The 23,735-nt window shown below is 50.1% G+C and overlaps 1 protein-coding gene across 2 annotated transcripts; it reads left to right on the top strand.

Annotated features, from left to right (window-relative positions):
- Positions 1-8,471: 8,471 nt before the first annotated feature.
- Positions 8,472-21,234, top strand: MFSD2A (major facilitator superfamily domain containing 2A). 2 transcript variants are annotated; one of them, XM_043878115.1, is made up of 14 exons: positions 8,472-8,726; positions 10,207-10,338; positions 11,865-11,989; positions 15,903-16,026; positions 16,134-16,212; positions 16,582-16,724; positions 17,185-17,275; positions 17,394-17,515; positions 17,722-17,805; positions 18,514-18,597; positions 18,692-18,804; positions 19,270-19,413; positions 19,504-19,680; positions 20,774-21,234. In XM_043878115.1, exons 1-14 carry the CDS (start codon positions 8,640-8,642, stop codon positions 20,835-20,837), a joined length of 1,569 nt encoding a protein of 522 aa, XP_043734050.1. In that variant the 5' UTR covers positions 8,472-8,639; the 3' UTR covers positions 20,838-21,234. The 2 variants fall into 2 exon arrangements, with proteins under 2 accessions (XP_043734050.1, XP_043734049.1); XM_043878114.1 differs by having other exon boundaries at positions 8,472-8,732.
- The last annotated feature ends 2,501 nt before the right edge of the window (positions 21,235-23,735 follow it).

Here is a 23,735-nt window from a genome sequence, read left to right as displayed (position 1 = left end):
CTTATTTAACTTCTATGCAGAGTACATTGTGCAAAATGCCAGGATGGATGAAGTTCAAGCTGGATTGAAGGTTGCCAAGAGAAATATCAATAATCTCGGACATGCAAATGACACCACCCTACTGGCAAAAAGTGAAGAGGAACTAAAGAGCCTCTTGATGAAAGTAAAAGAGGGAAGTGAAAAAGTTGGCTTAAAACCCAACATTCAAAAACATTCAAACATTCAAACATTCAAAAAACATTCAAAAACATCTGGTCTCATCACTTCATGGCAAATAGAAGAGGAAACAATGCAAACAGACTTTATTTCCTTGGGCTCCAAAAATCACTGCTGATGGTGACTGCAGCTGTGAAATTAAAAGACATTTGCTTCTTAAGCTTTGACAAACCTCTACAGCATATTAAAAAGCAGAGACAAATGTCCATCTAGTCAAAGCTATGGTTTTTCCAGTAGTCATGTATGGATGTGAGAGTTGGATAATAAAGAAAGCTGAGCACCAAAGATTTAATGCTTTTGAACTGTGGTGCTGGAGAAGATTCTTGAGAGTTCCTTGGACTTCAAGGAGATCAAACCAGTCAATCCTAAAGGAAATTAACCCTAAATATTCATTGGAAGGACTGATGTTGAGGCTGAAGCTCCAATACTTTGGCCACCTGATGTGAAGAGCCAACTCGTTTGAAAAGACCCTGATGCTGGCAAGGATTGCAGGCAGGAGAAGGGAATGACAGGGGATAAAATGGTTGGATGGCATCAACCATTTAATGGACATGAGTTTGAACAAACTCCTGGAGATAGTGAAGGACAGGAAAACCTGGTGTGCTGTCGACCATGGGATCGCAAAGAGTCGGACACAACTAAGTGACTGAACAACAAGAAATAGGGCAAACACAAATTAACCCAGGAACACAGAAGAACCTAGGAATATCAGGTAGAAACATTTACAACTCGAAGACACAGAGAAATGTCAGTTTCCCTTTGTTTAAAGTTTTACTAAGCCAGTTTTTAACTTTGCATACAAAATAAAGACCCCCTCAATTTTTAGGTAAGATTTCCTTCAGTATAATTTCTCCAATTAAAGTATAATTTCTCCAATTAACTAGGTATTTGCAAGTATGAGCTCCTTATGAATCTGGCTGGGGTGTTAGTCAGAGGTTGACTTTCTGATGCCCTTTGTTTTGCTTTTGAGAAATTCTATTTCCCATTTTAACTTGAATTTGTCAGGGATAAAAATTTCCTAGCGAAGTCATGTGGTGCGCCTGTGTGCTACTTGTGAGCGTAACTCCTCCCAGAGTACCCCAGAGTCGTTTTAGCTCATCTTATGTGTCTCAGAGTCTATCTCTGGCAGTCTAAGACCACCATAGGTGCTTGAGTTGCTGAATGTTCAGTTCTTATTTGCTTCTTCCAGGTGAGCAATTTTTTTAATTAATGAGAAGATTTCTCTATGGGACCACTGCTCAGTATGAGGACTCAGCCTTTACCACCCCCATAAATTTCTCAGTCACCTGAGAAAACTGTAACTGGCTGGGAGCTTTGTTCCTTTTCCTCAGAGTAAAGCTTTCATGGAATATCTTCACTTTTATCCCGACAAATTCTATTAAGGCAGCCAAACTGAGGAAAAGAGTCAGATTAGGCGCTTACCTAACTACTCAGCACAGACTGCTCAGCCTCCTACAACGTAGCAACCTCAGTGTCTTTCAACAAAGACCCAAGGATTCCTCGGTGGGTATTTCAAGGTATCTTCTAACTGGATGGGTATTTCCCTGGTGTCTGTTAACCAACCCCTTTCATTGTCTTACAACTGGGAAGGGGGTGTTCCTCGGTATTTTTCAACCAAGCCCCACTCAGTATCTAAACTGTGGGTGGGCCCCAGTGTTTTTCAACTGGGTGCCTCCCCCACCAGGAACTTTCAAGTGAGGGGGGGCAAGGACCTGCTATACCCCACCAAATAAAACTCAGGATCTTCAACCAATATGAGAGATCCTAGAACCAGAAGAGACTCAATCAAATCCGTCTGAACTCCCAAGGAGATGGATGGGCACAAGGGGCTTCTGCTGTTACCAAGCCTCCAGATTCCCATAGAGCTCAGGTGGAGGAGAAGGAATCTGCTCTGGGTCCCTTCATGTTGGTTGCCAAAACTGTCTACTAAAAAATATAGTCACAACCTGAAAGCAGAACGTGTTTTATTTGGTGAGAACGTTATGACTTCAAGCCTGGAAGGCAGCGTCTCTGGTAGTCCTGAGAAACTTCTCCAAGGAGCTGGGGGGAAGGAGTCAGGATATATAGAACTTCGTAATGAAGCAGGGCAGGCAGTCTGAACATCAAAGGTTACTGTTAATTAAGGAAAACTAGATATCTCAAGTTAAGGAAATTAGCACTCTTCTATGTATGGGAAGATGCGAGAGTCTGGGATTATTAAAGTCATTTCATTCATACACATCTCAAGTATCTGGGGCCCACATCCTGTTTTTTTTGATTTCTTACTCCCCCCATCCCCTAGCTCCTCAGCAATCATGGGGCGGGGGCGGGGGCCGGGGGGAGTGCGGTGGCAGCATCTGCTGAATCTCAGGCTTTGTTTTCCCTTTGGGAGCCCTTATTCACATCTGGAGGCCTGAAATCGCTGATGGCTATTACATCCTTGTTTATTGATATGGCAAGAGATATTCTACTTCACAACTGGTAGCCTCAGATGACTTGAAGAGCTCTTAGCTACTTTCTAAAGGAAGAGTTTCTCTTGTGACTCTCAAGAGCCTCTCCTTTCTACTTTCTGCCCTTTCATCTCCCCACAGGGAAAACAAAAGGACTGGGTGCAGAATAGCCTCAGGCTACTCCAATGCTTGCCCAGCCATTTCCTGGCCTCAGGCCTCAAACCACCACTATCCAGTTCAGCTCAGCTGTGTCCGACTCTTTGCAACCCCATGAACTGCAGCACACCAGGCTTCCTGTCCATCACCAACTCCTGGAGCTTGCTCAAACTCATGTCCATTGAGTCAGTGATGCCATCCAAACATCTTGTCCTCTGTCGTCCCCTTCTCCTCCTGCCTTCAATCTTTCCTAACATCAGGGTCTTTTCAAATGAGTCAGCCCTTCGCAATAGCTGGCCAAAGTATTGGAGTTTCCGCTTCAGCATCAGTCCTTCCAATTATTTTCAGGACTGATTTCCTTTAGGATTGACTGGTTTGATCTCCTTGCTGTCCAAGGGACTCTCAAGAGTCTTCTCCAACACCACAGTTCAAAAGCATCAATTCTTCAGTGCTCAGCCTTCTTTATGGTCCAACTCTTGCATCCATACATGACTACATGGAAAAACCATGGCTCAGATGGTAAAGTGTTTGCTTGCAATGCAGGAGACCCAGGTTTGATCCCTGGGTCGGGAAGATCCCCTGGAAAAGGAAATGGCAACCCACTCCAGTACTCTTGCCTGGAAAAGTCCATGGATGGAGGAGCCTGGTGGGCTACAGTCCATGGGGTCACAAAGAGTCGGACACAACTAAGCGACTTCACTTTTCTTTCTTTCACTTTTCTTTCTTTTGACTAGATGGAACTTTGTTGGCAAAGTATTGTCTGCTTTTTAATATGTTGTTTAGATTTGTCATAGCTGTTCTTCCAAGGAGGAAGCATCTTTTAATTTCACCAGTGTGAAATTAAAAGTGGCTGCAGTCACCATCTGCAGTGATTTTGGAGCCCAAGAAAATAAAGTCTCTCACTGTTTCCATCATTTCCCAATCTATTTGCCATGAAGTGATGGGACTGGATGTCATGATCTTTGTTTTTTGAATGTTGAGTTTTAAGCCAACTTTTCCACTCTCCTCTTTCACTTTCATCAAGAGGCTCTTTAGTTCCTCTTTGCTTTCTGCCATAAGCACCAACCAAGGTATAAACTTACCAGTGGCTCTTGAGATAAGTGTGGGCTTCCCTAGTAGCTCAGACATTAAAGAATCTGCCTGCAATGCAGAAGACCCAGGTTCAATCCCTGGGTCAGAAAGATCCCCTGGAGGAAGGAATGGCTACCCATTCCAATATTCTTGCCTGGAGATTCCATGAACAGAGGAGCCTGGTCAGCTACAGTCCATGGGGTTGCAAGAATAAAGGCATGACTGAGTGACTAAGCAGGAACGCACAAGTTGAGATAAGTATGTTTTAAATCATGGGCTGGGCTCCTTTTTTCCAGAAGTCAGGGTGGTAGATCCACCATTTAAGGACTAAAGAGATCTTACCACAGGATAACAGATTGCTATTCCACTTGACAACACTGGTACCTGAAAACACCTTAACTTAGCAACAATCTCTTAGCCTGTCCTGGCAGCGCCCCACTGGGTTAGAAAAACCATCTTGAATCACCAGATATAAATCTAGCCCCTAGCCATTTAAATCAAATTTTCTCCCCTCTGACTTAAATGGTGTTATTTGGTGTGGTTTCACCACACTAATCGATACTACCGATGATAGTGACTGTGGTGATACTGATAATGATGACAAATATTTTTAAAAGGCAACCCACACTCTGTGTTTTTATTTATTTATTTATTGAACAGAGTTAAGAAGCTCTCTGGGGCATTTAAATGTTTTTTAAAAATTTATTTATGTAGTTTTTGGCCATGCTGGGCCTTTGTTGTTGCACAGGGCCTTTCTCTAGTTGTGGGGAGAGGGCTTCTCATTGCAGTGGCTCCTCTTGTCATGGAGCATGTGCTTGGAGGGCATGTGGATTTCAGTAGTTGCAGCGTGTACCTCAGCAGTTGTGGCACACAGGTTCAGTTGTTCCACAGCATGTGGAATCTTCCCGGATCAGGAATTGAACCTATGTCCCCTACTTTAGCAGGTGGGTTCTTAACCACTGAACCACCAGGGAATTCTGCTTAAGTTCTTACTAAAGGCCAAGCACTGTTCTATGGACCCTACTTAATGCTCATGACTACACTGTGAGATATACAGAATTATTATCCTCATTTGACAGGTGAGGAAAGTGAGGCTCAAAGAGATTTTGTAATTTGCCCAGGAGTAAACTGTATGGTCAGAAAGATCCCCTGGAGAAGGAAATGGCAACTCACTCCAGTATACTTGCCTGGAAAATCTCACAGAGGAACCCAGCAGGTTAGTCTATGGGGCTGCCAAAGAGTCCGAGAGAACTGAGTGACTGAGCTCGTACATATGCACAAACTGTATGGTAGGATAGGCTATGAAGCCAGTGATCTGTCCTTCGAATCTTTGCTCCTCTGTCTCCAAAGAAGCTCAGGGGACCCAGTCTCCTTCCCCACAGGCCCTCAGGGGAGTACACTAGGGTATGAAAAAGCCCTTCAGGCTGGGCATGGCGCACTGTGAGGGCACAGACAAGTGGAAGCAACAAGGGGAGCTCTGAAATGTATTTGCCCTTGGCTGTGAGACTAGGCTACATCTAGAAAAGGTCAAGGATGGCCACAAGGGTAGTTTCATCACTGAGTGGGGAGCTGCCTTTCTGCTCCTCAGGGAGAAGCCCTTGTTCTCATTGCTATCCTAGATGAAAAGAATGTTGCTGTGAAGGAAGGGTCCAGGTCTCTGCTCCAGGTTCCTGAGGCTAATGGAGCTGATAAGCTTGCCTTTTGCCCACGTTGGACTGGAGCCTCAGCAAAGCCCCTTGGGCTCCAGGCCTGGTGGTGAGGGGGAAAGAGGGCAGGAGTGAGAGTGGCCAAGATGGCCATGGAGGCACGTGGTCAGGACTATGTGCAGCCGGAGGACAACATTTCTAAGTGACAAATTTACAGCCAAGCACATGGTCAGAAAAAGGCGTTTGACTCTGGGCATGTAAAACTGGTCCCTGCTTTCCCTGTCTCAGCCTCAGATTCATCACCTACCCACTGATGTTGTGAGGAAATGAGATGGTATATACGTAAAGCATTTAGCCCAATGCTTGCCTAGCAATAATTGGGAGCTGTTGTATAATAGCAGGGCCCTAATATAGTCAGTGGTGAAGGGTGTCTCTAGTGGAGCATTGTGGGACTCTGTCCTGATCAACAGACTGGATGGTGTAGTTGAAGTGGAAAGGAGCAGCCTGGATCTAAAATTAGAGAGGGAGTAGGACTTCCTCCATTGGTCCAGTGGCTGGGATTCCACCTTCCAATGTAGGGGGCACAAGTTCGATTCCTGACAGGGGAACTAGGGTCCTGCATGCCACATGGTGCAGCCAAAATTAAAAACAAAACAAAATAAAACCAGAAAAATAAACCGAGATGGAGAGGAAACAGGAGGCAATAGAACCAGCACTGAAAACAAATTTCAAAAGGCTGAAATAAGCAAGAAGACACTGTCATTCTGTGAGCTTCATGAAGGGGGAGACACTATACAAAGCAGAGGGTCCGGGAGAGACCTGACTTGACCCCAGCTCCAGTGAAAAGGATCTGAATAATTTAATTGACCACAACCTGATGGGAACTAGTCATGGGAGAGAAAGACTCCGAAGCCCAGCAGTCTTAGGCTGCATTAACAATGTGTCGTGTCCAGACTGTGGGAAATAATAGGCCTATTGTTCTGGCTTGGTCAGGCCATATCTGGAATCTTACACTGCTACACTTTCAGACTGGAATCGGGCCAAGAGGGGGGACCAGCCCGGCCTCGGCTCCCAGGCATTTGTGCTAAGCACTTCCCCCCTGCATTTTCTGGTTTCATACTCAAAACAGGTAGTCACTTAATATCTCTACCTTATATATGTAGGACAGTTAACTGGATTGCCCAGGATCAACCACACAGCTAGTAAATGGATGAACCTGGGGCTTTTCTGAATGGGCTCCCCTGTGCTTATACATCAGGGAGACTGAGCAGGCATCACTGAACACATATTTAGGTTCCTACTACGAATCAGGCCCCCAGCTAGTCAGTGGGGATACAGGAGTGAAAAAGATGTGATTCTCACCTTGCGAGAGCTCATGGTTTGACTGGAGTCTAAATCACTTCTGATGCAGTGTAATCCCCTAGGGCTGAGGGTGTTAGGGCTGTGGACTCAAGCCCAGAGAAGGGCAGAGACAGAAGAGTGTCACACAGCTCATGGCACAGCCATGGGGGCCAGTCCAGGCCCTTTGCACCAATTCAGCTGCCTCACCTTGGCTCTCAGCAGTGGCCAAGATCTGTGTGCCAAGATGAGGATTTTCTAGGGCTGATGAGGAAGCTTGGTGTGGCCATCATGGGGCCACGAGACCTTATCTCTCCTCCTGGCAATAAGATTTTATGAAAGAAAAAAGGAGCCTGACACAGCAACCATAGGCACAGGACTGAGTGGCCTTTGAGCAATCACTTCACGGGTCGGTGCCATCTGGCCCCCTCCCGGCCTCTTGAGTGTCTGGGAAGCCAGGAGTGACGGTGACACAAGGGACACACGAGTGGTAAAAGACTGTTTTCTGACATCTGTCTGGCCTCCCATCTTCTCTCTTTCTTTTTCTTTTGGCCAGACCCCAAGGCTTTGCAGGATCTTAATTCTCCATCATTGACCAAGTGCCCTCAGAGTTCTAACCACTGAACCGCCAGGGAATTCCCCTCCCACCTTCTTTCAAGGAGCAGACTATTCAGCACTCTTTCAAATTTTTCCTTGACTGTTTCAACTCAGGGCTTCCTATCTCCCAGGGCTTCTTGGGGAGACAGGTTCAGCCTTCTCATTTTTGCTGAGAGGGATAGCGCGGTGCTATGAAGAGGGAAGGCTTCAAAATGGGGCAAAACCTTCTAGCCCTGGCTCTACCACTTAACAGCTGTTTCATTTCTCTGAGTTTTCCTCCCTTGAGTTGTAAAATGGAGATAATAATAGTACCACCCTCACAGGGTGGTTTAAGGGCTGAAGGAGATCGTGTGAAGCCTGGAGGAAATTCACCATAAAATGCTGCTGTTACTATCATTGTGTGCTAATGGCTGTGGTCTCGACTCCCTTCCACAAACTGGGGGCTTTCTGCCCGAGGCGACGCGTTGCCTCTGCCTGCCTCGTTACCTCGCTTTGCCTTTCTCTCCATCATGAGGGCCCCAAAGATGCCACTGTCCGTAAGAAGAAATAGTCCATCTTGGGGAAAGAGAGGGGCGTCGGTTAGGAAAGTGCCAGCTCTACATACTCCAGGTTTAGAGCAGGAGACTCGATTTGACTCCAGACGTTAAAGGGGGGCAGTGGGCTTTGGAGCCCCTACTTTTCCTGGACCTGCGGGCCCGAAGTCATGAGGTGTAGATCTGGCTCCGGGAGAACTCACTCCGGGGGTCCCTGGGCAGGTCACTTTTAGCCTTGGTCTTCAGTTTCCTCGCGCGCGTCAGGTGGGTCTCCAAGCCTTCCCCCGAGGTTGCGCGGAGCACGCGCAGCCGGATACGGGTTCCGGACTAGAGAACGTGGCTGGATGGCACCAGCTAGCTGCCGGGTGGTTTGGGCAGGCGGGAGGACCGGCGGGCTCCAGGATTGGCTGGAGGCGGGATAGCAAAGCTCCAGGATTGGCCAGATCAGAGAGGGCTGGGCGAACCTTTAAGAGGCGCGGGGGGCGTGCAGGGGAGTGAGTGCTTCGCCCAGCCGCCTGCGGGGTTAACTAGTGTGCGGCGACCGAAGTGGCGGCGGCGGCTACAACTACAACGCGAGCCCGGGCGGAGCGGAGGCCCGCGGAGCAGAGGAGCATCCCGGCCTCCCGGTCCCCGGGCGGCGTGGCCCGCGGGTCATGGCCAAAGGAGAGGGCGCCGAGAGCGGCTCCGCCGCGGGACTTCTGCCCACCGGCATCCTCCAAGCCGGTGAACGCCCGGTCCAGGTGAAGGTGAGGTCCCCGCAACCCCAGGTGGAGGGTCTGGGATGGGGGGCCAGGATGAGATGGGGGCGTCGCGGGATAAGCCTGGTTCTGGGACACATTGGGCTAAGCCAGAAACAGAAGAACCGAGGCAGGAGAGAGTCCTGGGGGTGCCCTGGAGTCGGGGAGTGATGGAAAAGGTTTGTAGGCACCCTTGAGTTTTCCTCCCTTTGCCCCCGCCCTTTGCCCACCCCAGCTCTGGGCATTTCTGGAGAGCAGCCTTACTGGGAGCTCCACGTGGTGCCCGGCTCTGCCTAGCAGCTTTCCGTTCCTCTGTGATCAGCCGCTAAAGTTTGCTGCCCTAGCCGGCAGGGAGACCCCAGAAATCTGGGAAACTACCTTGGTCCCCCATCTCTCATCCGCCTACTCCCCACCCCCACATCCTACGCTAGCTTCTCAACTCTGCGGAGAGGGCCGATCAAGTTCATTCATAAAACAAGAGCTCTGCTCTTAAAGGAACCGCATCCGGTAGGCTCTCTGTGAGTGGAGGTATCGGGTCGCGCTGTACACTGCGCTTTGCCTGTCTTGACTTTCGGTCCCGTTCCCAGCTCTCTGGACGTAATGAAGGACCCAGTGACATCAGGCTTCCCCAGAGAGGGATCCCAGGCAATATATCTGCCTGGGAGGTGACTGCCTTTTCGTTTTAATTTTATTAACCGATCTTTGGAAGGAGCCTGGGTAAGCAATTAATGCTGCTGCAATGTATGAGTAATCTACTTTCCCTGGGCAACCTTAACCTCCCTAGTGCCCCACCCAGAGAGTGCCCAACCCAGCACCTAGAGGCCTTCCCAGCCCCCCTATCCCCCAGTCGCCACAACAAGATCCCCTGCGCTCTGGGAGAGGGGGGCAGGGAGAGGAAGGGTAGGACATCTCCTGGGTTTGCCTGAAGGTCTGGCTGCCTCCAGGGGCCAGGGAGGCTCTGGGACAGATGGAAGGAACAGCTGTGCCTACAGCCAACTGGGCTGGGCCCTTACAGATCTCTAGAGCTCTCACCCAGTAGGCAGGTGGGTTCTACCCTCTGAACCATGGTGGGAGCCAGGCCTGGGCTTAAGGCAGCTTTTGGCAGCAAGAGGATTTTCAGGTTGTGGCAGTTGGTGCTAGGTGGGGACAGGTTCACTGCTGGAGCATACTCCCCCTTCAACTTGGAAAGAAACATGACTGAGGCCTTGGGAGGAGTCATTAAGGGATGGTACACTGGTAAGGATCTGGGGTTGAGGTGAGGTGGCTTAGGGGCTACTTCCTCAGTATGAATTTGCCTTTTCCAGATTTTTAGACACAGAGAAGACCTCTCTTTTCTTGTGAGAAGTGAGCTCTCCCTGGGTGGGAACAGGGCAAGGCAGACTTATCCTTCCTGGCTGAGTTGGTTAGAGGGATGGTCCTGGCTCTGGAAAGTTCTAGGATGGAGGCCAGTCTCATGGGTCTCTTCATTCTCTCCTCTTCCCAGAAGGAAACAAAGAAGAAAAAGCAGTTGTCCATTTGCAACAAACTTTGCTATGCAGTTGGAGGAGCCCCTTACCAGGTGACAGGATGTGCCCTGGGGTTCTTCCTACAGATCTACCTGTTGGATGTAGCTCAGGTGAGTGAACTGAACTCCCTATGGCTCCTCCATCATCCCAAAGTGGGAGAGACTATGGACTCTAGGCTAGGGTTTTTTCCCTCAACTGGGAAATGGGACTAGGCACCCCTACACTTCTGCCTCTCAGAGTCACAGTGGATTAGAAGTAAGGCTTTGGAGAGTATCCAGAAGGGGAGTCTCTCAGCCCCAGGAGTCTTAGCTGGCAAGGTCAGGCAACTCCTCCTTGCCTGGCAAGAGCAACAGAGCCTGGAGGGGTAGGCAATGGTGTGAGAGAATAAAGCCTGCTGTGATGTTCTTAGAAGAGACTGGCACACCATGTCCCCAGCTGGACTGCAGTCAGCTGGCTTGGCTCAGGGGTTGGTGGATGTTGTCAGGCCTGTGGACGAGGTGCATCCCACCTTCAGCTAAGGAGCAGAGGCATGCAAGTGGACAGAGGGGCCCTCATAGGGTACTTAGGGTGTCACAGGGCTCCTCAGCCAGCAGCCTGGCATCCTGAGAATTCACCTTGTCTGCTGCAAGAATGGGAGGCCAAACTGCCAAGACTCTCAGGGTGAACACACCAGTTTGGAAAGTGGACTTTCCAAACAAGGCATCTTAGTGGTATTCACTTACAGATGGGGATCCCTGAGCCCCAGAAAGGACAAATGACTCCCTTTAAGCAGCTAGTTTTCAAGCGACTCCCATGCCCTGGGTCCTAAGTGGGATACAAATATGACCAACCCCCTGTCAAAATGTAAAAAGTTAGAAAAGTCAGATGAGGAAAGTCCTCTCCATCTTCCTGGAGTGATAGTAATAGCAGAGCCTTGATGAATGAAGAAGAGTCCAGAAATATTGTCTATAAGCCGAGAAGTTCTGGAGGCAGAAGTATAACTTTAATGGGTAGTGATAGTGACAGCCTACCTTCTCAACATTTTTTCTATTTAATCCTTTTTCCACATCCAAGATACAGCTCGACCCTGTAAGACGGGGATCATAACACCATTATACAGATGGGAAAACTGAGGGCCACTGTGGTGACCCAGCAAATGCTATCTCTGCTTTTATTTGCCTGCGCTGCATCTTAGTTACATTTAGTTGCAGCATGTGGGATCTTATTCCCCCTTCAGGAGTCAAACCTGGGCCCCCTGAATTGTGAGCGTAGAGTCTTAGCCACTAGGCCATAGGGAAGTCCCTCAAATGCTTGTTCTGGCATCAAGTGGTTAGGGGCTTGTGAGAGGGAGACAAGGAAATGCAGTCTGGATTCATTCTAATTGAAGAGTTTTCAAGGGCAGTGGAGGGGAGGACAGAAGGGGGCGAATCTGGGAAAGTTTCTCAGGAGACACATAGTACCACTGCTGCTGGGGAACTGTTGTTGTCATTATTCACAAGGCAAGTAGTGATGCTTGAGGCCTGGGTAGGAGCGGTACAGGGTTCTAATGGCCTGGCCGAAGTGGGGAGGGAGCCCTGCTTTTGCCCATCAGTGAGGGTTGAGGTTGCCCGTCAGATAAAGGAAGAGGGCGTCATCTTTTTCCTGTTCCTCATCCCAGGTGGATCCTTTCTCTGCTTCCATCATCCTATTCGTGGGCCGAGCTTGGGATGCCATCACAGACCCCCTGGTGGGCTTCTGCATTAGCAAATCTCCCTGGACCCGCCTGGGCCGCCTCATGCCCTGGTGAGTAGAAGATGGTCTTTCAGGTCGGTAGAAGGCGGGGCCTCTGGTGTGTCTGCTACCCCATGGTCCTTCCCTCTCGTTTGTCACAGACTGGGAGGTGAGAAGAAGGAATGGTGGCAAAAGCCTCGGCAAGGCCTCAGCTGGCCCAGTCATGGGCACTGGAACTCTTGCCAGTTCAGGCTGGTCCAGCTGTTAGACTGAGCAGATTCCCCTGTCTCAGGCCCCATTCCTCCCCAAGGTCCTGTCCCTTCCATGAAACTAGAATTCTAACCTTTCCCACTCCATCACTTCCTATAGTGGTTGAAAGGTTACACTGTGGAGCCAGCCTGCCTCAGTTTTAATACCACCTTGACCACTTACAGCTGTACCACCTTGGGCAAGACATTTAACACCTCGGCCTCAAGTTCCTTCATCTGCACAGTGGAGATAATAATTATGCCTTCCTCACTGGGTTGTGGTGAGAATTAAATTTTGTAATATATAATGTACCTGGCTTCCCTGGTGGTTCAGACGGTAAAGAATCTGCCTGCAGTGTGGGAGATGTGGGTTTGATCCCTGGGTTGGGAGGAGCCTCTGAAGAAGGGAATGGCAACCCACTCCAGTATTCTTGCCTGGGGAATTCCATGGACAGAGGAACCTGGTGAGTTACAGTTCATGGGGTTGCAAAGAGTTGAACATGACCGAGTGACTAATACATACACACAGCATATAACGTACTTAGAACAGTGCCTGACACATTTTAAGCAATATATAACTGGGCACCACTGCAGAGTAGCTCCTGGAGGTGGGGTAAGGGTGGAAGATAAAACCGAGAATGGGAGTGCATAACCTCTGGCTTCTTGGACCCTGAGAACAACCTTTTCCTTTGATACAAAGCCTACACTCCTCAGCTTCAGACTGTGAGGCAGGGTTGGGGGAGGTGGTGCCACAGATCAGACGGCAAAGGCAGGCACAAGGGACAGGCGAACAGGCCGGAGCTCTGGTTCCCTCCAGGACATCCTGCTTGGTGGTTGGGGGGGAGGAGGACATACCCCTTTCATCTCTGGCCCATCCAGGCTCAAGTGGGCGCCTTCCTGCCCCAGGGGCGCCCATACCTGGTCTCCGGCCTTCAAGGCCTTCAAAGCTCTTCCCACAGTCCCTGCCCCCCCAACACAGCTTCCTTTCCCACGAGGCCCCCCTCCCTCCAAAATCCCGCCAGCCCCTGGCGAAGGCCCAGGTTGAGGCCTTTGATCCAGGCTTTGGGGCCAGGGGACAGGAGAGCCTGCCTTACCTGCGCAAGATGCTGGGGCTCCTAGGGAGCCTGGCCCCTGAGACTGGGCCCTTGTACCCGCCTCCCTGACAGCCGGTGGGGGCGGAGCCCTGCTGCCACATCTCCTCATGAGGCACAGCCAATGGCAGGCAGCCAGCCTGAGGCAGCAGTAACCCGGGTTACTTTCAGTCACTTTGGGTTCCTCAGCTTCCTCAGCCCGGCCGCTTGGACGGGAGTATTTTGGCGAGGGCTGCCAGAGGAGCCCTTGTTCTGGGAGGATTTGGGAGGGGAGGGGAGGGGAGGGGTGGGGTGGGGCGATGGAGGGGGAGGGGAGGAAGCCCTCCTTGTGGGAGGTAGGATCTGAGGCCATCTTGCCTGCCTGGGCAGGTGTGGCAGCCAGCTTGGTGAAGTAGCTGAGGGCCCTTCGGGCTGGTTTCTGATTTGACGCATGTCTCTGGACATGTCCTCAGCTGTCTGGGTGGGACCTCCTGGCAATATCTCTCTGAGTGGTACCCCCACCCCCGTCTGAGTGCGTGCTGAAGGCTGCCATGTAATACACATGACCCTCCTCTCCATTCATACCTGTTAGGACCTGGGATCCCTTCTCCTATCAGTGTAAGAAGAGGCTGGGCCTTCCAGGCAGGGATTCATGAGCCCTGGGACCGCCCCCGCCTCCTCCTAGGCCTCAGATCAGCCCCTGCCCTCAGTCAGCATTTAAGTCTTCCTTTTCAAACCAGGAAGACTTTGACAAACACTTTTCTGGAGTTCCCAAGGCCGTCCAGTGAGAGGCAGGCTGTCAGCATGGTCACATGGGAGAAGCAGCAGGGCTGGACTGAGGTGGGAGTCCCAGCCCAGGGCTTTTACAGCTCCCTGAAGTCTCCTGCTGGGCTCTCCTGGCGTGATAATCACAGCACTCACTGTGTCCCAAGTGCTGTTCTACGTCTTAATATTAACTACTTCAACCCAATGACGCAGAGCCAAAGTCCTTACATTGGCCTGTAGAGCCCTGGTATCCCATTTCCTCTCCAAGCTCATCTAATTCCATCTCCCATACTCCAGCCCCCTGACCTCCTTGCTACTTCCCAGACCTGCTGGAGCACATTTCCGGCCTGAGCACCCTTGCCCCGCAAGCTCTGCAAGGCCAACTCCCTCTCATCTTGGCACAGAGGTCACCTTCTCAGTGAGGGCAACTTTGTCCACTTGGCTATGGATTGTACCCCCATACTCTTAATCCCTTTCAGCCTGCTTCCTATTTTCCACAGCACTTAATTGCCATCTAATACATTATGTAGCCTTTGTGTGTGTGTGTGTGTGATAAAAGACTATTTAAAAAATTTTTAATTTACCGTTTTAGCCATTTTCAAGTGTACAATTCAGTGGCATTAAGTATGGCCACATTGTTGCACAACCATCTCCGGAACTTTTTCCAAACTGAAACTCTGTACCCGTTAAACACTAACCCTCCATTCCTTCTTCCCCTCCAGCCCCTGGCAACCAATTGTCTTCTGTTTATGAATCTGACTCATCTAAGTGAGATCATACCAGATTTGTCTTTTTGTGTCACTTCTAGGTTTATAGTGTAGCATGTTTCAGAATTTCATCCCTTTTTAAGGCTGGATAGTATATATCTTATGTTTGTTTTTTGTTTGCCAACTAGCATGTAAATGTCATGAGGGCAGTGACTTGTATGTTTTGTTTCCTGATACATCCCAAGTCATTAGAATAGCACTCAGCTCAGAGTTAGCACTTGAATATTTCTTGAGTAAATGTTGAAGGTGAGGTAGGTGTTCTTACTACTCTCATTTTACAGATGAGAAAATGAGTCTCAGAGCAGTTAAATAACTTGCCCAAGACTAAGTTATTAATAGTTAGTAGTAGAGCCAGAACTGGATCCCTGAATTGTGGGCCTTTCTTCTGACCACGGTTCTCCACGGCCTTGGTTCTCAGCTGCCTTTTCTTTTTTTTTTTTTTTTAAAGATTTTATTTATTTTATGTTTGACAGCACGGAGCCCTGGGTGCTGCACACGGGCTTTCTCCAGTTGCAGTGAACAGGGACCTCTCTCTAGCTGCAGTTCATGGGCTTCTCATGGTGGTGGGCTTCTCTTGTTGCAGAGCACAGGCTCAGTAGTGGGGCATGGGTTTAGTTGCTCTGTGGCATGTGGGATCTTTCTGGACCATGGGATTCACATGTGGGGAGGCAGACCTTTGCCACCCCCACCCCTGCTTATAGTTATTCTGTGGGGCCCAGTCCTCCCTTGTGGCCGCTCCAGAAGGAAACCTTCCCCTGGAGTTGGCCTCCCTCGTCCTGTGTGTACACACAGTGGTGAGAACCCCAGCATTGGGGCTGCTTCTTCTCCCCGAAGTCTCAGCCTCCATTCTTATCCCCGAGCCCATAGAAAGCCCCCGTCTCTGGAGCCTTCACCCCTGGGGAGAGGCAGGCAAGCCTTGGGAGGGTCTGACCTCATGCTCCATGCTCGGGATTGTAGGCCAGAACCCTGTCTCAGTCTGGCCTTCCAGGGTTGGCCATCAGTACCTTCCCAGAGACCCCAGGGTGGGTGGATCCAGAGGGAGGAATTTCCTTCCTGTCGGGCACTCTGTGGGGCTGCCGAAGAGTCCAGGCCAGGCCCGACATCCAGCCCCCACTCAGACTCTCCCCTTCCTCAGGATCATCTTCTCCACACCCGTGGCCATCATCGCCTACTTCCTCATCTGGTTCGTGCCCGACTTCCACCAGGGCCAGACCCTGTGGTACTTGCTTTTCTACTGCCTCTTTGAAACGCTGGTCACGGTGAGTGTGGGCAGGGAAGGAAGTCCCTGGGGCCTCCGGGGTTGGTGCTCAAAGCCACATCTGTCTGTCCATCGTCTGACTGGCCGAGGGCCTCTCTTCCATGCCAGTGTTTCCACGTTCCCTACTCAGCTCTCACCATGTTCATCAGCACGGAGCAGAGTGAGCGTGATTCTGCCACTGCCTATCGTAAGTTTCCCCAGCCCACTGATCCCACCCACCAGGGACCCAGGGTCCCCCACTCCTTGACCCCCCTACCATGTTTCTTCCCTTATGGGCTCAGCTCTCTGCTCTTGGGAGTAGGTGTGAAACCATACTAAAAATTAACTGATTGCTCTCTTGAGATCAGAGAGGTACAAGGACCAGGCAGTGGTCACACAGCAACGCCACAAGTTTAAGCCAAGATGCCATCTACCCTACCACCCTATAACCATTCCATCTGGAGCTGTTTCCATCACCTGGGGCTAGAGCTTCTGGGGCTTCTATCCATCTGACCTTCCTCCCTGGGGGCCCACAAGCCATGCGGCCCTTCCAAAGGACTTCTTTTTTTCTGCTCAGGGATGACCGTGGAGGTATTAGGTACAGTGCTGGGCACAGCAATCCAGGGGCAGATCGTGGGCCAAGCAGATTCACCTTGTATCCCAGATGCCAATGCTTCTACAGTCAATCGCACACAGAGCTCCACCTCGATCAAAGAAACGGTGAGTCCTTGGCAGGGCAGGGATGCGGGAAGATGAGGAATGATGGGGTGGTTTGCAGTTATCCTCAGAATAGTAATAATGGCTAGGGTTGGTAATTTGTTGGGCATTTGTTACATACAGTTTTAATATGGCCACTTTGCAGATAAGGAAACTGATGCACTGAGAGGCTAAATAATTTGTCCAGTGTAATATAGCTAGTGAGTTGCAGAAACTAGGTTTGGGGAGATTTGAACTACGGGCTTTCAGACTCCACATCCTGGCCTTCTTAGCCTTTTGTTCATCTGGACTTGTTCCAGCCTTGGGAAGCAGCAGTAGGCCCAGGCTAACTTTCCCATTTTACAGATGGAGACAGAGAGGCCCCCAGAGAAGGGACTAATCCAAGGTCATTGAGTAGGGCTGCTGGGAGCTGGGATGAAATCAGACTGACTGTGTCTCTATGTGATCTTTACCTGCTTTATAGCAAAATGCATACCTGCTGGCGGCAGGAGTCATTGCCTCTATCTATGTCATCTGTGCTGTCATCCTGACCCTGGGCGTGCGGGAACAGAGAGGTGAGGGGTCCCAGGGAGGGGTGCAGGCCCCATCATGGGGCAGTTTTTGTCCCTCTGCCTGGGCCTCAGACTCTGGGAGGGGCCTCTGCTCCTGCTCACTGTCCCCTCTGGCTCCCAGAATCCTACGAGACTCAGCAGACCAAGCAGATGCCCTTCTTTCGGGGCCTCCGGCTGGTCATGAGCCATGGGCCGTACATCAAGCTTATTGCCGGCTTCCTCTTCACCTCCTTGGCTTTCATGGTGAGTGTGGCTCTGATATGCTCAGCCTGATGGGGGAGTGCAATAGAGGATGGGATAGGCCTTAGAATGTGACAGGGCCTGAGGGACAGGTGGAATGGGAGTGGGGTGAGCAGAGGTCCCCCAAACATGCGAAGAGTCTTCGAGGCTCAGCTCCAGCATCATCTGTTTCTTTGTCCTCCTTCCTGCTACGCCATCCTGGCCACCAGCTGGTGGAGGGGAACTTCGCCTTGTTTTGTACCTACACCTTGGGCTTTCGGAACGAATTCCAGAATCTGCTCCTGGCAATCATGGTGCGTGTGGGGCCCCAAGGGTGGCTGAAGTGGCTTAGGCTGTGAGATGATTCTTTGGATAGCCAGAGGATGTTTCCCAGACTGGCCCAAGGTCATGAGGGATGAGGGAGGCTTCTCAGAACATTTGGATCTGACCTACAGTTGCTTAGGTAGGACTATGAAAAAAAGTTTGGGTACATATATCAAATCTTTATTGGGACTTCCCTGGTGGTCCAGTGGCTAAGACTCCATGTTCCCAATGCACATGCTGCCACTGAAGATCCTGTAACTAAGAGTTTGCATGCTGCAACTATGGGGGGAAAAAAAAAAGATCCCACATGCTGCAACTAAGACCTGGCACAGACAAATATTTTTAAATTATCTTTATATCGTACACCTTGAACTAGTAACTAGTACAATGTTCTTATCAATTATATCTCAGTAACACTGGGGAAAAAAGAAAGGATTGGGGTTAGATGTTCAAGTAGGAAGCATAGCGAAAGCAAAGACGTGGAGGCCAGAACTCAGAGTTCTGTGCTTAGAGGGCAGCAGATAAGATCAGGACTTTGTCCCAGCCCCTTGAAGAGCCATCAGCTGCCACGGAGCAATCCAGGAGATGGCATCTGACTGCTCCTGGTCAGGGCTAGCAGCACCTTTGGAATCCTGGGGAGGGCAAGAGGGATTCCAGGGCTCTAACCCACTTCCTTCACCCCCTTTGCCCCTCCACAGTTCTCAGCCACAGTCACCATCCCCATCTGGCAATGGTTCCTAACCCGGTTTGGCAAAAAGACAGCTGTGTACGTTGGAATCTCGGTGAGCGGGGCTGAAGGGGTAGGGCCTCGGCTGACCTGGGGGTTACTGCCGGGAGCGTCCCAGCTGACTCACCCTCCTACACCCGCTCTCCTAGTCAGCAGTGCCATTTCTCATTTTGGTGGCCCTCATGGAGAGTAACCTGATTGTCACATACGTGGTGGCTGTGGCAGCCGGCATCAGTGTAGCAGCTGCCTTCTTACTACCGTGGTAAGTATGTGTGTGTATGTATATATATAGGTCCACCTTGTATGTTCCCCAGCTTCCCAGCTCCCCGGTTCTGAAACTCCTTAGGGAGAAACCGTGGAGGAAAGAAGTTTCCTTTTCTGCGGGCCATTCTGCAGGTCCAGGTTGGGAGCGGGGCAGGTCCTCCCAGTACAATTGCACGGATTGTGAACTGCTTGAGCACACCTAGTCAGGGTGGGAAATGGGGTTTCAAACCCTGCACTTTACTTACCCAGTTGAGCAACTACATGTGGGGCTACTTCACCTGAGAGGAAGAGGCCTTCTTTTTTGTGTCACGTGAAGTTGCCATCTCCTCATTGAATGGTGTGTGTGTACTATAGAACCGCCAGCTCCCAGAGGAGTGCTCTTATTGACCTGGACCACACGGGCTAGCGGAGGCCTGGGGTAGCTGGGGGGGAGTGTGCTCACGGCTGCCACCACTGTGTGCAGGTCCATGCTGCCCGACGTCATTGATGACTTCCACTTGAAGCAGCCCCACATCCACGGGACCGAGCCCATCTTCTTCTCCTTCTACGTCTTCTTCACCAAGTTTGCCTCTGGCGTCTCTCTGGGCATCTCCACGCTCAGTCTGGAGTGAGTGGGGTGGGGGTCTGGGTAGTGCTGGGCAGGGGCAGGCCCCAGGTGCCACCTCCTCACCACTCCCCTAACCACTGGGCCCCACAGCTTCACCGGGTACCAGACCCGTGGCTGCTCCCAGCCGGCACGTGTCAAGTTCACGCTGAAGATGCTGGTGACCATGGCTCCCATAGTCCTCATCCTCATAGGCCTGCTGCTCTTCAAGCTCTACCCCATTGACGAGGAGAAGAGGCGGCAGAACAAGAAGGCCCTGCAGGCTCTGAGGTGAGGCGGCAAGGGATGGTTGGTGGACAAAAGGGCATCATCCAGTCTAAGCCCTTGAAAAGCGCCTCCTGGAGCGGCCAAGCTCAGATCTGCCTCCCACACATCTTCCCCTCCACCGCTCCTCCTCTGCCCTTCCCCTCTGCCAGTTCATCACAATGGCAGTTGACGTATCTTTTTGTGTGTGTGACTATTTTATTTTTTAAAAATATTTATTTATTTGGCTGCATTGAGTCTTAGTTGCAGCACATAGAATCTTTGTTGTGGCATGCAGGCTTCTCTAGTTGTGGCATGGGGCCTCTCTAGTTGCAGTATGCGGGCTTAGTTGCCCCTCTGTATATCGGATCTTAGTTCCTCAACCAGGGATCGAATTGATGGGTCTCCAGATGCCAGGAAGGGAGCTAAAGACTATATTCCCTTGCATTGGAGGGTGGATTCTTAACCACTGGACCCCTGGGGAAGTCTAGGTAATGTTTCTCGAGCCCTTTGCTGTCTGCTTATGCTGAGTGGTTTTACATTTATTCATTCAACAAGTATGTATATGGGAAGCCTACTTGCCAGGCCTTGGTCTAGTGAATGATACAAACAAAAATCCCTGTCACCTAAGAGGTCTACATTTTAGAGAGTGTACTCATGATCTCCTGTAGTCATCTTAATAGCCTTGGGCGTCAGAGATTCCTGTGATTCACGCTCTGCAGATGAAGAAACTGAGGCTTAACCAGGAAGGGTGACAAGTGATAAAGGGCAGACCTGGGGGTTGAGCCCCTGTATTCTAACTCCAGAGCCCACACTCTTCACAGCTCTCCTGGCATGCAGGACCTCAGTGTGAAGACCGTAGGGCAGGGTGGAGTGAGTTACGCCTGCTCATCAACCCGCCCAGGCCAGGGTGTAGTACTGGAGCTTGGGGTGCCTTGAGGGCAGCAGGAACAGTGAACAAACCTACCAGCAGTTTCTGGGCTGAATGGGAGTGAACAAACACTGTCCTGTGACTTAGACTAACCTGGCAGTCAGCTAAGCCTGCAGAGCCAAGATCCCTCGGGGAACAAGCAGGTGAGTAAGGATGCTTCCTCTAACCTGTCTCCTCTGGTTCTTGCAGGGAAGAGGCCAGCAGCTCGGGCTGCTCTGACACAGACTCTACAGAACTGGCCAGCATCCTCTAGTGCCTACTGGATGTCCCAAAGCTACTATATACAGGGCCTGGGTCACCAGGCCGAACAAAGACTCGAGGCCCGCTTGCCTGCTCCCTGCATAGCTGGTCTCCAGATGCCAGGAAGGGAGCTAAAGACTTCATAGTAAGCAACCCAGGACACCTCCTGTGCCTATCATGGGGCGGGCATCAGTCACCGGCCTCCCTGTGACCACCCTGGGGGCCAAGCCCCGGGACTGCTACTGTGAATATGCCAAGGACTGATCGGGCCTAGCCTGGAACACTAATGTAGAAACGTTGTATACAGAGACTAATTAATAACTTAATGACCATGTACATAGCAGTCTGTATGTATGTATATGTCTGTGATCTATTAATGTTATTAATTTTCATAAAAGCTGGAAAACTGAGCTGCCTGTTTCTGCCTTTGTTCTGAGCAACTCACTGAGCCCTTCCGTTCCAGGATGCAGAGAGTGAGAGGGAGCATTCAGCCAGAATGTGTGTGGAGGTGTAACAACAGCATTGGCTAACATTTACTAAATACCTGTCTGTACCAGGCCCAGGTGTGGAAGTTTTCCTCTCACCTTGATGGCATTCTCACTTAATCCTGGAAACCATCTTGCTGGGTCAGGACTGTCCCCATTTTATTTAATTAGTATTTTTAAATTTGGGGGCTATGTGGCATGTGGGATCTTAGTTCCCCAACCAGGGTTAGAATCCATGCGCTCTGCAGTGGGAGCACAGTCTTAACTACTGGACCACCAGGGAAGCCCCCTGTCCCCATTTTACAGATGAGGAAACTGAGCCCCAGTATGCGAGAAACTTGGCTAAACCCACACAGCCAAGAGAGATCTAACTGGAATAACATCCCAGGTGTGTGAGACTCCAGTATCTTAGCCACTACCCAGTGTACCCTGAGTCTGAGAACAACCAGTTTGCTCTGCTCAGGCCTGTGTCTTCTGCTGCCCGCCCTGTGCATGCCTGAGCAAGCGGGGCTGGCTGTGCTGGGGCAGATTCTGTGATTAGGACCCTGGGGGCCCAAGAGACCTGTGCTTCTCTATCACTGATGACAGTGTTGGAAGGCAAGTCTATGTGTTGGTTGAGGGGAAGGATCTCACCACTGGTGTCGGGGAGGAGGGCAGTGGGAAAGGCCTAGTTTGTAGCGTTTGCCTATTTCCGGAGTGTAAATATTCCCACTGTAGCCAATTTCAAGTTACCAGCAGTTGTTCAATCCTGAAAATTTCCTGAAAATTTAATAATTGGCCCTCGAAAGCTGGTAGGAGTTTGTCTTAGCAAGTCATTGCGTGTGTGTAACACACTCAGGCCAAGCTCCACCCCCCACCCCCAGAAAATCAAGAAAACAGCACTTGCAGGATTAGAGACTATCTGTCTAGCCCTTTATTTTATTGTTTTTATTAAATTTTTTTGGTTTTGTTTTCTTTTTTCATTTAGCCCCTTATTTTTTATTATTATTTTTTAGCCCCTTATTTTATGTAGATGGATAAATGAGGCCCAGAGAAGAGACATGGTTAAACTGTTTAGGCTTGGTTTTTACTTTGGGTTTGGGGCTCCATTTTTTTTTTTTTGGAATTGGAGCTCCATTTACTGAATGAAGTTCTACACAACCCCTTTTATAGGCACTGTTACACATGCTTAATAAATATCAATTTCATTAGTCCTCATAACTTCCCCATTTTACAGATCAGGAAACTGAGGTGCAGAAAAATTAGTAAGTGGAGAATCTGATACTTGAACCCTGGCTATCTCACTATGGGGCGTGTGTTCTTGAAACACTGCTTTAGGTTGTTATGTGAACCAATAGTTTTGCCGCCACCCAGCCAGGTCCCACTGCTGCCTCTGAAGCTGCCCTCAGGTCAGAAGCTGCTCTGGTCTGATCTCCACAGCTGGAGCATTCAAGGACTGTGACATTTACAGAGGTCCACTCACACCTCCCTTCTCCCTCCACTCTAATCAATAAGCACCAAATCCCATCTTTAACAGAAATTCCGTAAACCACCCAAGTTTGCTTCTTTCCCTGTCACTGCAATTGCTTCCCAGGTTTTATCTTCTCTCACCTGGATGATTGTACCTGTGTCTTCACTGGCCTCGATTTGATCTCAAACTATATCTGATTCCTTCTGCAAGCTATTTAAGATAACCAAGTAGCTCTCCAGGTTAGAAACTTCTTTTGAGTCCCCATTATCAGATGCAAATGTTCTACCTGATCTCAGGAACCCTTATCTCTACCATCTTTTTAAAATGCAAATTTTAAAAAAGAGGGTTAAGTCATTTAGAACTTGACACTTCCTTGGTGGTTCAGATGGTAAAAGAATCTACCTGTAGTGCAGGAGACCCAGGTTCTATCCCTAGGTTGGGAAGATCCCCTGGAAAGGGGACTGGCAACCCACTCCAGAATTCTTGCCTGAAGAATTCCATGGACAGAGGAGGCTGGCTAACTATAGTCCATGGGATTGCAAACAGCTGGACACGACCGAGTCACTAAGACATCTTCAGGAGGAAATCCAAGACCCCTGCCAACTTCCCAGCTCTAGGTTTATATGCAGGCCACCTGCCTGGCTCTGGAACATACCCCTGACCTCTGGTGCTCCAGCATGTCTTAGCTCCAGCGTGCCTCCCATAAGCTATTCCTGCCTCCTGCATCTTTAGGGCAACTCTGGGAATCAATGCCCTCATCAGGGCACCAGGCAAGGAGGGAAGGGGTGGGTTGTGTGGAGCCAAATTAATAAGCTAAGACTTTAATGAACTAATGAGCGAGGGCTTTGTCAGCTACACTCAACTCCCACTCACCCACTTCCCTGGTCTCAGTTTCCCCCAACTATACAAAGGGGATTTGGAATTGAAAACCCTTGCCTCTCTAGTTTCATGTTCACAGAAAATTGCTCTCCTCAAA

The sequence above is a fragment of the Cervus elaphus genome, chromosome 20 (assembly GCF_910594005.1).
Source record: "Cervus elaphus chromosome 20, mCerEla1.1, whole genome shotgun sequence".
NCBI classification, from domain to species: domain Eukaryota; kingdom Metazoa; phylum Chordata; class Mammalia; order Artiodactyla; family Cervidae; genus Cervus; species Cervus elaphus.
Note: the sequence above shows the minus strand (reverse complement) of the source record. Positions and strands in the feature narration are given on the sequence as shown.

Bases quoted from the DNA above. Each gene is read 5' to 3' on its own strand.
- MFSD2A (XM_043878114.1), top strand. From the start codon at position 8,640: ATGGCCAAAGGAGAGGGCGCCGAGAGCGGCTCCGCCGCGGGACTTCTG. The intron at 16,027-16,133 runs GTGAGTGTGGGC...CTTCCATGCCAG, and splicing joins TCTTTGAAACGCTGGTCACG to TGTTTCCACGTTCCCTACTC. The intron at 17,806-18,513 runs GTGCGTGTGGGG...GCCCCTCCACAG, and splicing joins ATCTGCTCCTGGCAATCATG to TTCTCAGCCACAGTCACCAT.